This window comes from Coccinella septempunctata, chromosome 4 (assembly GCF_907165205.1).
Source record: "Coccinella septempunctata chromosome 4, icCocSept1.1, whole genome shotgun sequence".
Taxonomy (NCBI): Eukaryota; Metazoa; Arthropoda; class Insecta; order Coleoptera; family Coccinellidae; genus Coccinella; species Coccinella septempunctata.
This window is the reverse complement of record NC_058192.1, coordinates 40,341,544-40,356,666: the sequence shown is the minus strand read 5'-3', so window position 1 is coordinate 40,356,666 and position 15,123 is coordinate 40,341,544. Positions and strand designations below refer to the sequence as shown.

At 40.2% G+C, this 15,123-nt stretch overlaps 1 protein-coding gene across 1 annotated transcript; it reads left to right on the top strand.

Annotated features, from left to right (window-relative positions):
* Nucleotides 1-11,533: 11,533 nt before the first annotated feature.
* On the top strand, nucleotides 11,534-12,940 carry LOC123311727. Its single transcript, XM_044895798.1, has one exon. It carries the CDS (start codon nucleotides 11,534-11,536, stop codon nucleotides 12,938-12,940), a length of 1,407 nt encoding a protein of 468 aa, XP_044751733.1.
* The last annotated feature ends 2,183 nt before the right edge of the window (nucleotides 12,941-15,123 follow it).

Genomic DNA, 15,123 nt, shown 5'->3' with positions numbered 1-15,123 from the left:
ATTTCTAGAACATGATCAACAGGTGGGGCAACCCAAAAATCAATTCATTTTGAGACAATAATAATGCAGATAACAAAAAAGTTGAAATTATGATTAAAAAACTACATACATGGTGTTTTTATGAGTTTGAATTTAAGTAAAGCCTCACTGAGCCCGGTCCAGATTTTTGTCGAATTTTAATGCTCTGTTTCGATGAAATTAACGACTCAAGGCTAAATATAAATTTTCAGTCGACTTGATCAGAATTTCAGGAGTTATAGCCAAACGGAAATTCGAGAAATTTCAAAAAACCCCGAAGAAACCTATATATAGGGTGCCCCAAAACTATTGAATCAAACGTCACACCACGATAGAGAGTAGATCAAATACTATCGAATGACACCAACATTAGTTGAGCGAAAATGTACCGTTTCTAAAAAAACCTAACCTAAAGTTGCCGATTTTCGAACTATTTTTTCAGTCACAAGGACAAGGCCAATTTGTTATTAGGGATAGCGTTTTTCTCCCATATTATCACCCCTGTTTATTCTGAGTATTAAAAATCATGTAGAAAAAACAATTGTTTTGATTTACATTTACTTAGGTTATGGTTATCGATTAACTACTTAAAATAATTTCAATTAGGGGAGATGAAACAATAATATTACTTCAATATAATTTAAAATCGATATCCTTTTCCACAAACTGGCCCTGTTATAAGGAAAAATAGTTCGAAAATCGGCAACTTTATGTATTTTAATAAAATTCTGATTATTTTGGAAATGGTACATTTTCGTCGAACTAATGTTGGTGTCATTCGATAATATTTGGTTTACTCTATCGTGGTGTGACGTTTGATTCACTAGTTTTGGAACACCCTGTATATGGTATGATTCTGAACTCAGCTCAATGCCCTCTATTCACGGTTTTCATTTGTCTGTTTACTCGTGAAACACCCTGTATACTTCTTGTACTCTGAAAATTTTAAAACAAATGCCCTCACCGTCATATGAAAATTCAAATTTTTCTTGTTGTAAGAACCGTTCATCCTTTCACCCAACGCCGACCCTAGTTACATGGCCCGTTGAAAACGAAATCGGCATCTGTTTACTGCAAAACACGTGTTAACGCTGATATGAAGGGTTCAAAATTTTCTACCTGATTCGGGCTTTTTAGGAACGAATTGCTCAAGATGCCGAGTTCGAATAACATTTCGTTTTGCGTGTTATATTGGATAAAATTGAATTTATTCCATGGATGATTCGAGAATTATTGATGTTCAGAATGCTCCAGAATGATGAAAATTTTCAGATTTCATTGAAATTCTTGCGAAAATTATCTCGTGTATTTTCAAGTTTAGATTTTAATTCATTCAGAACTTTGAAGTTCGGCAAATAATGATGTAAATGATATAGATAACAGTCAATCACATTTCCTTCAGCGCAGTTGTTGTTTTGAAGAAAAAGCAGTAGATTCTCGCAAAATCCGAAACTCTACATGAGTAGGCCCAGTTGTTCAGTTCGGGATTAAAGTTTATCCTAAATTGATTTTGACATTTCAGTTCAGTTCTGTCAGGTTAGTCTAGGATCATCTTAAATCTCGGCCTTATCCTGAACTGAACAACCGGGCCTTATAGTAATAGCAACGTAGCATTAATTAACTCGGTATTTTATTGGAATAATATTAAATTTTTATAGCGGAGAATAGTGGTTTTCAGCCTCGGTATTCACGAAATTCATTTTATTATGTTTTTTTTTGATGTGAATCGGCCCGAAATCTTGGATCCCCCGACCTGATAGTTTCGTATACTTCTATGACAATAGCATAATAACTCAAATTTCAACATTTTTGAACAACAGAAATTTTTGAATTTAAGGGAGAGACACATTAAAAAAAATCGATAGGAAGTTACCGCCTAAACTGCGAGCTTGCCGAAGTTGACTCTGGTACCAATCTACTCAGTGCTTCATAATATGTATAGTTTTATGACTCAGTGTTTTTCAGAACCTGTAAAAAAAAATTAAAAACTGTAGACTCGTCATCGCCTTCCAAGGCTGCATCTTGGAAGAGCTGTCTATTTGGGAAAAAATTTATAGGAACTAGCCCCGCTTATTCTCATTAAGGAATCATCTCCCTTAGTCCTTCGCATTTGTTTACAGATATCCTGTATACCGGGTGTCCCAGAGCTTTTAGGCCAGCAAATATCTCAGTTACCTGCGGAAAAAAAAAATTGAAAAAAATACTTGTCGTAGGAGACCATACGCTCTTTCATGCAGCATAGCAAAATCCACCCCCTGACAAACAACCCCCGAGAAACCACCCCTAACTTTTTGCCCAAATAAAAGGGATGGCCTCAGACAGCCACCTTCATTTGTCAGTCAGTGTCAATTATTGAGTATTACTTTCTAACTCCAATTATCCAAATTTTGAATGAGACGACGAAAAATATTAAATGAAACTGAATTTTTCAATCTTGTCAAATCGAATATTCCTTGTTCCCTTTCACCGAAAAAAAGAAAAACAAAAGAATGCTTGCTTCAGAAGAACGTGATGTAAAGATCGAACAAACCACCATCTGAGAGCAATTATCGTTATCGATAGGGACTCGAGATAGGAATGTCTAGGGTTTGTAAAAATTACCAGATTTTGAAATAGAATCGCGTGGTCGTAAAAACAAAAACGGCTAGGGTTCAATTATGATGCTTCCTACAGTTACTGCATGGGTGTACTTAAAAATGTAAATTGCATTTTTATTGTGTAGATTAGATAACATAAAAATCTGTAGAGAAGATGTCGGAGGGCAGGGACATCATCATCCAAATGGGAGATTATAGATTCTCATTTACAGGGTGTTTTTAAAGTTTGAGTGGAGTGGAAATTAAAACAACTCTATCTCCTGAACGGAATCGCCTATTCATCCGAAATTTGGAATGGATATAGTTTCCATGAGGTTCCAGAAAACTGCAATCAATATCATTCTATTTGCAGGACAGTAAATTTGGACAGTCGTTGTCGTTAAAATTTCGCGAAATCACCCAATGAATTTCATGATTTCTCGATATCTGCGTAAACTGTAAATTTTATTTATTCAATTTCTTGATAGTGACAATAAGTTTTTTCTCGTGTTGATATTTAACATTCTATTCTTCTCATACCGAAGTGAATTTTGAATCTTTACGAATTTAATCAATTAAATATACATTATTGAATGTTTATTCCAATTTTCATTTGATCCAATACAAAAAAAAATCAAAGGTGCGGTGCGTTCTATGAAATAACATCAAATAAAATCATCTCTGCAACCAAAGATGTAGGAACAATTAATTCTTTAATGCAATTCATTAAGATATAAAATTCACTTCATCATAGGATGAAAACGATCACTTTATATTTTATTTTTACCAATTAAATTACTTAAAAATAAATAATTGTTGAAGAACCATCCTCGAGTTACTCTTCAGAAAACTGATCTAAGTAGTCGATCAAATGAAAACTAAAATTAACATTCAATAGTGATTCAATTGATTAAATCCATAAAAATTCAAAATTCACTTCGTTATGAGATCAATAGGATGTTGAATATCGACACGATAGAAAAAATTATTGTCGCTATCAAGACGAAAAATCAGTTTCTGGAACCTCATAGAAGCTATCTTCATATCAAATTTCGGATGAATATCTCCGTTCAGGAGATAGAGTGGTTTCAATTTCCATTTAAATTTGAAAAACACCCTATAAATCAGAATCTAGAACTCTTAGATACTACATGTGGGGGTTCTTCGTAATCCTCGAGGTGTTCTCTATCTCACATTAAAATGTTTTTCATCTTATCTGGGACACCGTATATATGTAAAAAAAAAGTATATTTTTTGTCTTTGGAGCGGGCGGAGCGGCACATAAGGAATTCGGCACGCCTTAGGATCGGCCTGTACTTCTGAATATTCTTTTCCAAAAAGTATTCTCCTTTCTCTGAACAGCTCATTTTTTTATATGCAATGTAACATTTCTGATTATTCGTTATTCTAATAGGAAGTATTATCTATATAAATAATTTTCATAGAAAGAATCAATATTATTATGGTTTTATTTCAGGTAGGTAATGAATTATTTCGCCAAATTCAGAATTATAGAGATATATTGAATTGATGTGACTGATACTGGATGAAGATCCATAATTGAACTCAAAATAGATAATACGATTTTACAAAATTAGTTTTGAACCACGACACAATAACATCTTCAGGTGGGTGAAGGTAAGCTCAGTTTACCCAGTAGTGGAATTAATAGTATTCCAAATCTTGCTTATGACCATGAAGGTCTTTCGACTAGGTTCGGCCTTCCAAGTGAAGATTCTTCTGTTCTTCAGTTGCTTGAGGAACCCTCATGTTGGGGAATCATCTCCCATAGATATATCAGTGGTTATTCATTAAAAAATAGGAAAAAGAAATTCAAAAATTTCTCACACTTCATTGAAAATTCGTCAATATTTCCTATCAGTGGTTATCAAACCGGCCGAAACAAGGCAACATTTGGCCCGATAAAATCATGCAGAAACCAGAGACGGAATAACTTGAAATATCTCCAATTGTACAAATTCGTGATTCGTGTTGGCGTAGATTCAGGGTTTTTAGCCCGATATGTATTTTAACAAGTGTTTGAAACAATGAATAATTTTTCTCCTGTTGTGTTATCTTGCAGGTAGTTGTACATTCTTAACAAAAAACTATCTGGTATCATCCATTTAAGCCGTTTCCCTACATAGAGCATTACGCTCTTGTGAGTGATACACTTTTTGTAGTGCTATCGATGTTGATATAAATGAATATCGAAAGTTCGAGCTGAAAGAAAGTTCTTCATAGTATATATAGATATATTTTACCTCTAGGTGTACCTAGAAAAGCTCCTTCCTGTTATTCTATGTTCTAAGAACATTACTGATTTATTCGTTATTCTAATGAGTGGTATTATCTATATAGATCATTTTCATAGAAAGAATCACTATTATGTACAAGATTCAAATCGATTTGTTTTCAAGTAAGTAATTAAATCGCCAAATTCAGAATTATGGTGTTAGCTTGAGATGAAAGAAGTTCAACGGATGCATAGATACACACGATGAAATGTATACAGTCATAATCCCATTCGAGAGAGCTAAGATTGGTTTTCTTTCTCGTGATTCTTTCCCCTACAAAAGAATGCGATAAAAATTGTTGAGATATGCCGCCTGGATTGCAATTATGGAGGAGATAGCGCGCTGCGCCTCTCTTTACTTAATTCCTCCGTATACTGATATTCCGCCTGTCTACATCTGCTTGTACGGTACAACGTTGCCATTTTCGGAGGTGCTAACCAGCAAAGAGTCCCGCAGAGCAATTCTTCTATATACAGCTCGGCACACTAGCGCCAGTGATATACACTCGAACTAAAAGATTGTTCAGTACATAAACGGGGTGCGTTGTGACCTCAAAACGATTTTTTGATATGTTGATCCCTGAAGCCTCCTGAATCTAACAAGCTAAAAAACAAGGCAAAACGTTCTCACCTCCGATTTCGGAGGTGACATCGATATATATGAGGTGAGAGCGTTAAACGAGTTACTATTTTGGAGGTGGTATTAACACTTTATAACTATATATATATATATATATATATATATATATATATATATATATATATATATATATATATATATATATATATATATATATTTTTTTTTTTTAATAACCACCGCAGTAAGCGGGAATACTCTTTGCACCTGCCGGACAGCTGTCAAGGCAGGTGTCGCAGCTTCACAGACCCTGCAGGAACCTCCTTACAATTCTCGCAGTACTCAACAGCACCTGTTTCTGAGAGCTTGAAATAACAGCATGGTCCAGGCATAATTTTGAGGTATTCTCAGGTAGGTGTTTCTCAACCAATCCATTCACCGATATGATCAGAGGGAGCACGCTGATGGATTTTAAATTATGCAGCTCCCGAAGCTGGAAAGCCAGGTCGGCATACTTCGTTACCTTCTCCGAATATGCCCTCGCAAGATTATCATCCGCCGGTATCGTGAAGTCCAGCAGGAAACAAGTCTCTTTTTCGTTGTCGAATAGCGCAATGTCAGGTCTGTTATGCGCCACTCCTCTGTCCGTCACAAGCGTCGCATCCCAGTACATCTTGTAGCGCTGATTCTGTAACAGAGATTTCGGTTCGTAAACATGCTGCTGGACCTCATTCTGCAGTAGACCTAGATTGAGTGCGATCTGCTGGTGATAGATTTTACCCATGGCGTTATGTCTATCCAGATAATCTCTAGGGGCCAGGATTGGGCACGAGGAGGTAATGTGTTGGATAGACTCTGCCGCTTGGGAGCATTTCCGACATCTATCGGATGGAATGTCCTGCCCGGCAATATGCTTCAGGTACATCCTACAGGGCATCACCTGATCCTGGATAGCAAGAAGACGCCCCTCAGTCTCAGGGAAAAGGTAGCCCGCACGCAGGTAAGTAAGTGATTCCATCTGATTTACATCTTTGCTTTTCAGGTTACCCGGATATCTACCGTGCAGGGCCTTAGCACTCCACTCCTCCACCCGCTCATCCAACGTGCTTCCAACCATGTGATACTCCAGGTTAGACAGTTTTAATGGAGATATATTTTCGTCGGCTTCACGAATGGCCTGGATAAGAGGTGAGTTATCCGCAAAGAAGTAATGTCTTAGCGATTCGACAGTCTCCCTATGTGTGCTTTCCAGGTTCAGCAGACCTCTACCTCCCCGATGTCGCGGGAGGTACAACCGTATAGATGAGGAGTGTGGATGGTGTACTCCGTATCTTGTGAGCGTAGTACGTATTTTTCTATCTATCTCGCGAAGTTCGGTAGTCGACCATGTGAGAATGCCAAAAGAGTAAGTTATACTAGGGATGGCCCAGATATTGATCGCCGTAAATAGGGATTTTGAGTTGAGCTTGGCCTTTAGCAGTAGATTCAGTCTTTTATATAGCTTCTCCCTGAACAAATCCTTCATCTCCGGAGTTTTAATATCCAGTGCCTGTTTAATACCTAGATATTTGTAGGATTGATCTTGTTCCAAGGCAGGTATTGCGACACTATTAAGCAATGTTGTCTCCGGTCCCGTATAATGAATTTTTCCCCTCCTGACGTCGAACACCGCACACTTGTCAACCCCCATTTCCATCCTGATGGAATCGCTGAACGCAGCAACTATTTCTAGTTGTCTCCTCAGTTGTTCGGCGTTAGCTGCGTATAATTTGAGATCATCCATATATAGATGGTGGGTGATGATTATATTTCGAGGTTTATTTATTACGTAACCATATTTGGTATTGTTCAGGAGCATGCTCAGGGGGTTGAGTGCAAGGCAGAACCAGATGGGGCTCAATGTATCACCTTGAAATATCCCTCGGTTGATAGGAATCTGCTCTGTTTCAGTTATGCGGCTTGCTGCCCGAATCAAAAGGGATGTCCTCCAGGTCTTCATGAGGTGTCCAAGGAGATCAATGACATTTTTTGCTATTCCATGGATTTCTAGCACTTTCAGCAGCCATGTGTGCGGGACCGAATCAAAGGCCTTTCTGTAGTCTATCCACGCTACTGAGATGTTTCGCAGCTTCTTCCTTGCTTGTTTGGTGAGAATGTGATCTATCACCAAAAGCTCCTTACATCCCTTCGTTTTTATACGACAACCGTTCTGTTCCTGAGCCATCAACTTATGAACTCGGAGGTGTTTACTGATTGCTTTCGTTATTATCGCTGTGAGTATCTTGTAAGTAGATGAAAGGCATGTTATAGGGCGGTAGTTTTTAGGGTCCTTCAAATCCCCACCCTTTGGTATCACATATGTTACCCCACGCGTTAAAAATTTAGGTATGACCTCAGGATCTGACAGAGCTTTTTGGAAGATGTTCGCCAATTTTTCGTGCACTGTGGTGAGATATTTCCACCAATAATTGTGTATGTTGTCCGGTCCTGGTGAAGCCCAGTTGTTGCACCCCTTCAGTGCATCCGCTATGTCCGATTCAGATATGTTAATCTCCTGCATTTTTGCATTTGAGATTTTTGACTGAGCCTCACTCATCCAGTAGGCCTGATTGTCGTGTGTAATTCTTTCAGACCAGATTTTGCTCCAGAATTGATGAGCTTCGGTGGGGTCTAGATGAGTCTGTTCTTTTGGATTCTGCACCTCAATATCTCGGAAGAACTGCTTCTGGTTGACGTACAACAGTCTGTTGTTCTTGTAGCGTTTAACCCGTTCATTGTATCTCCTAATGCGGTGTCCTAATGCCTTGATTTTTTGTTTCAGGTTATCGGCGATAATTATTGTTTTGTCCCTGAAGGCTGGATCCTTACGTCTAACACGGAACTCTGATGTTATTTTCCTAACTGCCTTTATGATTTTTGAAGTAGGAGTTTCCATATGAAGGTAAGTGTGTAATACGCCAATTTTTTTCCTGAGATATTTAATCTTATTTTCCAGGCGTCTCTTCCATGGTGGCTCAACCGGAGGTCTTGATACATGCGTCTGGCCTATGCTTTGTCCTAGGAGCTCGCAGACCGTTAACGCCCCGGCATATACTACATCAACAAGTCCCTCCAGCGATTCAATCTTCTCCAGATGTTTTGGAATAATGCGGTTTACAGATTTAACTGAATCAAGAAGCATTTTGGAGTACCGCATTCTCGGCAGCTTAGGCCTTTTGTCTGCATCAACACCCGAGAACTTCAGCAAGTTGCTCACAAAACATCCCTCGACAGCATCGTCTCTCTGCTCAACAACAAATAGCTCACTTCTTCTAACTCTAGGAGAAGATCTCCTCGGACTATTCTCCTGCGCCGCTGCTGTTTGTTCCTGTATTATACAGGGGAAGCAGCCAGCCCTGACACACTCCAGCTCCGCGCGGGATAGTTTCTGGTTATTGACTATCCATCTTACTCGGTTGGAAAGGAGCTGAGCGTATGCCGGTCGATTGGGGCACATATCTTCCCATATTGCAACCAAAAGCTGCCTATAGGTCCTTCCAGAACTTCCTACAAGGTCCGTTGCAATGAAGTGCGCACGCATGACGCTTTGCCTTCTGACAGCGGAATCAGCGATTCGCTGATTCAAGCTATTAGGGCTATCTCGATGTGGAGAAGCAGGAAATGGCCTTGCGGTGCCATCTCGGAGGGGTGCGCCGCTTGCTCCACACTGACCTCCTACAGACCGAGCCTCTGGACGGTTCCGAGGGGAGCCGGTCTGAGACTCCCCGCCGCCCTGAAATCTTCTACTTCGCGTGATTGGAGCATTTAAACCTTATCTCAATTGAGGCTGCTAACCTCAACTGAGATGTGGGACTCAGGTACGCGGGGGCGTCACTCCCCGATGATTCGAAAACCACCCATATATATATATATATATTTATAAGAATAAGAACAACATAATGGAGCAGGAACAGAATGGCTGCCGTGGAAACTCCCGAGGATGCAAGGAGCTCCTGATCACCGACCTCATAGTAACTAGGCAAGCCAAGAAGAAGCAAAGGAACATTTCGATGGCGTGGGTTGACTACCAGAAGGCCTTCGACTCGGTACCCCACACTTGGCTTATAAAAACGTTACAATTTTATGGAATATCGAGGCCCATCATCAACCTCTTGGAGCATCTGATGAAGACATGGCGCACGCAGCTGGTGGTGAACACCAAACAAGAGAATTATAAGACCGCCGTAATCAGAATCAGGAGAGGTATTTTCCAGGGGGATACTTTGAGTCCCCTTTGGTTCTGTTTAGCACTGAACCCCCTGAGTAGACTACTAAAAAACCAGATATACGGGTACATTTTACAGAAGGCGAGGAATATAAAAATTAACCACCAGTTCTATGTAGATGACCTGAAGCTCTATGCTGCAAACGAAGAGCAGCTCAAGAAACAACTGAGAATAGTGGCAGCGTTCTCAAAGGACATTGGAATGGAGCTCGGAATAGACAAATGCGCCGTGGTTCATGTTAAGAGAGGCCGGGTACAAGAGGGCACAGGCTTATCTGTGATGGAAGACCTCACGATCCCGCAACTGGGAAGACAAGAATCCTATAAGTATCTCGGAGTGCAACAGGCTCTGGACATTAAAACCACAGAAATGAAGAATACTTACAAAGAAAGGTTCCTCAACAGACTCAAGAAGGTACTCCAGAGTAGGTTGAACTCGAAGGCGATGTTTGAGGCGGTGAACATATGGGCGATACCTTGTATTGCTTATTCTTTTGGTGTGGTCAAGTGGTCCAACTCAGAGCTGAAAGAAATTGACAAAAGAGCAAGGGCATTACTTACCAAGCAGGGAATCCACCATCCCCACGCGTCCATGAACAGGTTGTATGTCCCAAGGCATGAAGGGGGGAGAGGGCTGCAGAACCTAGAAATAGTGCACGACAGAACAGTCCGCAGTATGAGAGAGTACTTCCAAAAAAAAAAACTCACCGTTCCATCGAGCTGTATGTCAAGAAGATAACAACCTGAGTCCTCTGAATTTGGCAGGCCACTTAGAACCAGCGCGACTAACCGCCGAAATGCTTATACAGGAGTGGCATAGTAAAGCACTGCACGGAAGATACCCTGGATGCCTGAAAAATAATCAAGTTAAGAAAAAAGAGTCGCTTACTTATCTTACAGCCGGATACCTGTTTCCTAAACAGAGGGAAGATTAATAGCTATACAGGATCAAGTTGTCCCAACCAGATCATATATTAAGAACATCACCGGACGAAACATACCAACAGACAAGTGCAGAAAATGTTCCCAAGTTACCGAGTCGATTCAACACGTTACATCATCGTGCTCTGTACTGGCCCCAGTGGACTACATGCAGCGCCACAACGCGATGGCAAAAGTATATCATCAGGCCATTGCCAAAAAATACGGACTCATAACTAAGACAGTGAAGCCCTTCGAATACTGCCCTAACAACATCCTGGAAAATGAAGGATATAAATTGTATTGGGATAACTTCATTACAACCGACAGACCCATACAACACAACAGGCCCGATATTCTGCTGTTCAAAAAGAAAGAGCGAACAATAGAGATCCTGGACGTCGCTATACCGGCTGATGACAATATCCAAAAAGCGTTCGTCGAAAAGCTGACGAAATACCATGACCTGGCGTTTGAGATGAAAACCATGTACGGCCTAAAATCAACATCCATAGTGCCCTTAGTCATGTCCACGAATGGACTGGTGGAGACACACCTGGTGGACAATACCCTGAATCTAGGATTGGACAAAGAGCTGGTGAGTACAGCTCAAAAGGAGGTCATTCTAGCGAATACCAAAATAGTGAGGAAGTTCTTAACGTCCGTTTGAGTAGCCTTGGTAGAAGGTTCTGCCCGGCTCCTCAATGGCCTACCCAGCTTGGTGATAGATAAAAAAAAAAAAAAAAAAAAATATATATAATATATAATATGCAGAGGGCTTTGCCTCGGGGAGTGACGACCCCGCATACCCGAGTCACCCAGCTCCTCAGGTCAGCAGCCTGGGGAGCTGTAGATTTAGAAACGCTCCTGTCACAAGAAGTATGATGCAGGGCGGTAGAGGGCAGCGGGCTGGCCCTCTTCGGAGCCGTCCAGAGGTAGAGCCTGATGGGGTCAGCTGTGGGGCAAGCGGCGCAGCCCCCCGAGATGGCACCGTACGTCCGGACTCGAACCCTCATAGAAGGGAAAGAAGAAGCATTAGCTTGGACGGAATTAGAACCCGTCCCGCTGAGGTTTCAAACACACGAGATAGGAGAGTACGCTGGACACAGGAGGAAAACGTCCTCTTAATACGTACTCATTTCATTGCTCAACAATTACAACAGGACACAGGAAGAACTTACAGAGAAATCTTAACAACTACGTGGAACGAGATTAACCCAGGGAAACTATCCTACCCGAACCTTCTTGCCAACAGAGTGAAACTGATTCTCCAGAACGAAAAATTATCCAGTGTTGAATTGGAGGTCATTAAAAAAAGCATAAGGCCTCACACGATTATCACCTCGGAGAACACAGACGCAGAAACCGAGGAAACCCATGCAGAAACCCAAATCGAACCAACCCCTCAATGGAACAAAACGGCGCAAGTCTTCATGAAAAATATGAGGATGTATGAAAAAGTATCTCCCCAGGATAGACCAAGAATTCCAAGACTCAAGGGCTCACGAAGAATCCTAGAATGCGTTGAGAGAACAAACTCAGTGATAAAATCTAGAATACAAGATCACTCCAGTATTGAAGATCTGATCGACTGTGTATACGCAGGGGCGATTACAGTTTGTGAGGAGAATGGTATTCGTCTGTGCGATAAAGAATTTAAGTCGAAAGAAGAAAAAATCCCACCTTGGAGGACGCGTCTGGAAAGAAAAATTAATAATATTAGAAAAACAATAGGTACACTACATACTTACCTGAATAATAACTCACCAACCAGGAAAATAGTTAAACGAGTATCACGCATAGCCTCACAACATCATATTGAGTCCCACAACGAACAACTCAGGCAGAAGCTTATAATACTATCTGATACTCTGAAACAAAAAATAAAGGCTTTGGGAAATCGTATCAGGCGTTATAATGAAAGGGTTAAAAGATACAAAAATAATCAACTCTTTTACAAGAATCCCAAACAATTCTATCGCACACTTGAGGGAACTTCCGCAGACAACAAAACTTATCCAACACCAGAAAGTATACATACAACATGGAAAGAAATATGGAGTTACTCGAGAGATCACGATGATGAGGCGTTTTGGATTAAGGAAGCAGAAGCTGAATCTAATAAATATGTTATGGAACAAATAATCATAACTGGTCAAGACATAAAAACAGTTCTAAAAAAACAAACAACTGGTCTGCACCGGGGCCTGACGCGATCCATAATTACTGGTGGAAATATTTCGATTCGACGCATAATCACCTGGCGAAGCTCTTTCAAGAAGCTTTAAAAAACCCTTCAATAATACCTGAATCATGCACACTTGGAATCACGCATATGCTTCCAAAAGGAACAAACAATGAAGATCCCAAAAACTACCGACCAATCACGTGCCTCCCGACGATATATAAGATACTTACGGGAATACTCACACAAAAAGTGTGGAGACATGTTGGCAGGTACAATATTATGGCACGTGAGCAGAACGGCTGTCGAAAGGATGCTAAAGGATGTAAGGAACTACTGATCATCGACACTATCATAACAAAGCAGGCAAAAAAGAAACAACGTAACTTGTCCATGGCGTGGATTGATTATAAGAAGGCCTATGATTCGATACCACACTCATGGCTAAAAAAAAGTCCTGAGGCTATATGGGGTATCTGAGACAATGATCAATCTACTCGAACATCTAATGGGAACATGGAGAACGCGGTTGCATGTGAACACAGACAGAGGAGACTACACAACGGAAGAAATCAAAATCATGAGAGGAATATTTCAGGGAGACAAACTAAGCACCTTGTGGTTCTGCCTTGCAATAAATTTGTTGAGCAAACTGCTCAACGCATCCAAATATGGCTACGTGATAGAGAAGAGGAACAATACCAGAATCAACCACCACCTTTACATTGATGATCTCAAACTGTATGCAGCCAACGAAGAACAACTGATGAGAGAACTCAAAATAGTAGCATCATTCACTGAAACCATAAAAATGGAAATGGGGTTGGATAAGTGCGCTGTATTACACGTGAAGAGGGGAAAGCTAACAGAAGGAGAAGCAATGAAAGTTCAAGATCAAATTACAATTCAAACACTGGGATCAGAAAGAACATACAAATACCTAGGCATCCAACAAGGCCTAGAAATAAGAAACAGTGAGGTCAAAATCATATTCAAGGAGAAATTCATAAATAGACTCAAGAAAATCTTACAGAGCAAATTAAACTCCAAAGCGATGTTCACGTCAATAAGCACGTGGGTGGTACCTTGCTTAGCCTACTCATTTGGAATAATCAAATGGTCAACCACCGACCTTAAGGCTCTCGATACACAGGTTAGGGGACTCTTAACAAGGTATGGAATTCATCACCCAAACGCCTCTGTCAACAGACTTTACATACCGAGAAAGGATGGAGGAAGAGGACTACAGAACATTGAGACTACACACTACAACACAGTCAAAGAAATGAGAGAATATTTCAAATCAAAAGACTCACCCTTCTTCAAGGCACTATCTGCAGAAGATAACAATATAACAACATTGAACTTGTCATCGAACAGTGATCCACCTGCACCCCCCACAATCCACACTAATCGTACGCAGGTTCCTTACGAGCAACTGAGAAATGCCTTGGTCAAAATGATCCGGCACTCTCAATATGCCTAACCCGTGAGAGGTGGAGGAAAAAAAAAAATATATATATATATATATATATATATATATATATAGTTATAAAGTGTTAATACCACCTCCAAAATAGTAACTCGTTTAACGCTCTCACCTCATATATATCGATGTCACCTCCGATTTCGGAGGTGACATCGTTTTGCCTTGTTTTTTAGCTTGTTAGATTCAGGAGGCTTCAGGGATCAACATATCAAAAAATCGTTTTGAGGTCATAACGCACCCCGTTTATGTACTGAACAATCTTTTAGTTCGAGTGTATATCACTGGCGCTAGTGTGCCGAGCTGTATATAGAAGAATTGCTCTGCGGGACTCTTTGCTGGTTAGCACCTCCGAAAATGGCAACGTTGTACCGTACAAGCAGATGTACACAGGCGGAATATCAGTATACGGAGGAATTAAGTAAATAGAGGCGCAGCGCGCTATCTCCTCCATAATTGCAATCCAGGCGGCATATCTCAACAATTTTTATCGCATTCTTTTGTAGGGGAAAGAATCACGTGAAAGAAAACCAATCTTAGCTCTCTCGAATGGGATTATGACTGTATACATTTCATCGTGTGTATCTATGCATCCGTTGAACTTCTTTCATCTCAAGCTAACACCATAATTCTGAATTTGGCGATTTAATTACTTACTTGAAAACAAATCGATTTGAATCTTGTACATAATAGTGATTCTTTCTATGAAAATGATCTATATAGATAATACCACTCATTAGAATAACGAATAAATCAGTAATGTTCTTAGAACATAGAATAACAGGAAGGAGCTTTTCTAG

What these genes read in the sequence shown, in the direction of transcription:
- LOC123311727 (XM_044895798.1), top strand. Translation starts at nt 11,534, where the DNA reads ATGATGCAGGGCGGTAGAGGGCAGCGGGCTGGCCCTCTTCGGAGCCGT.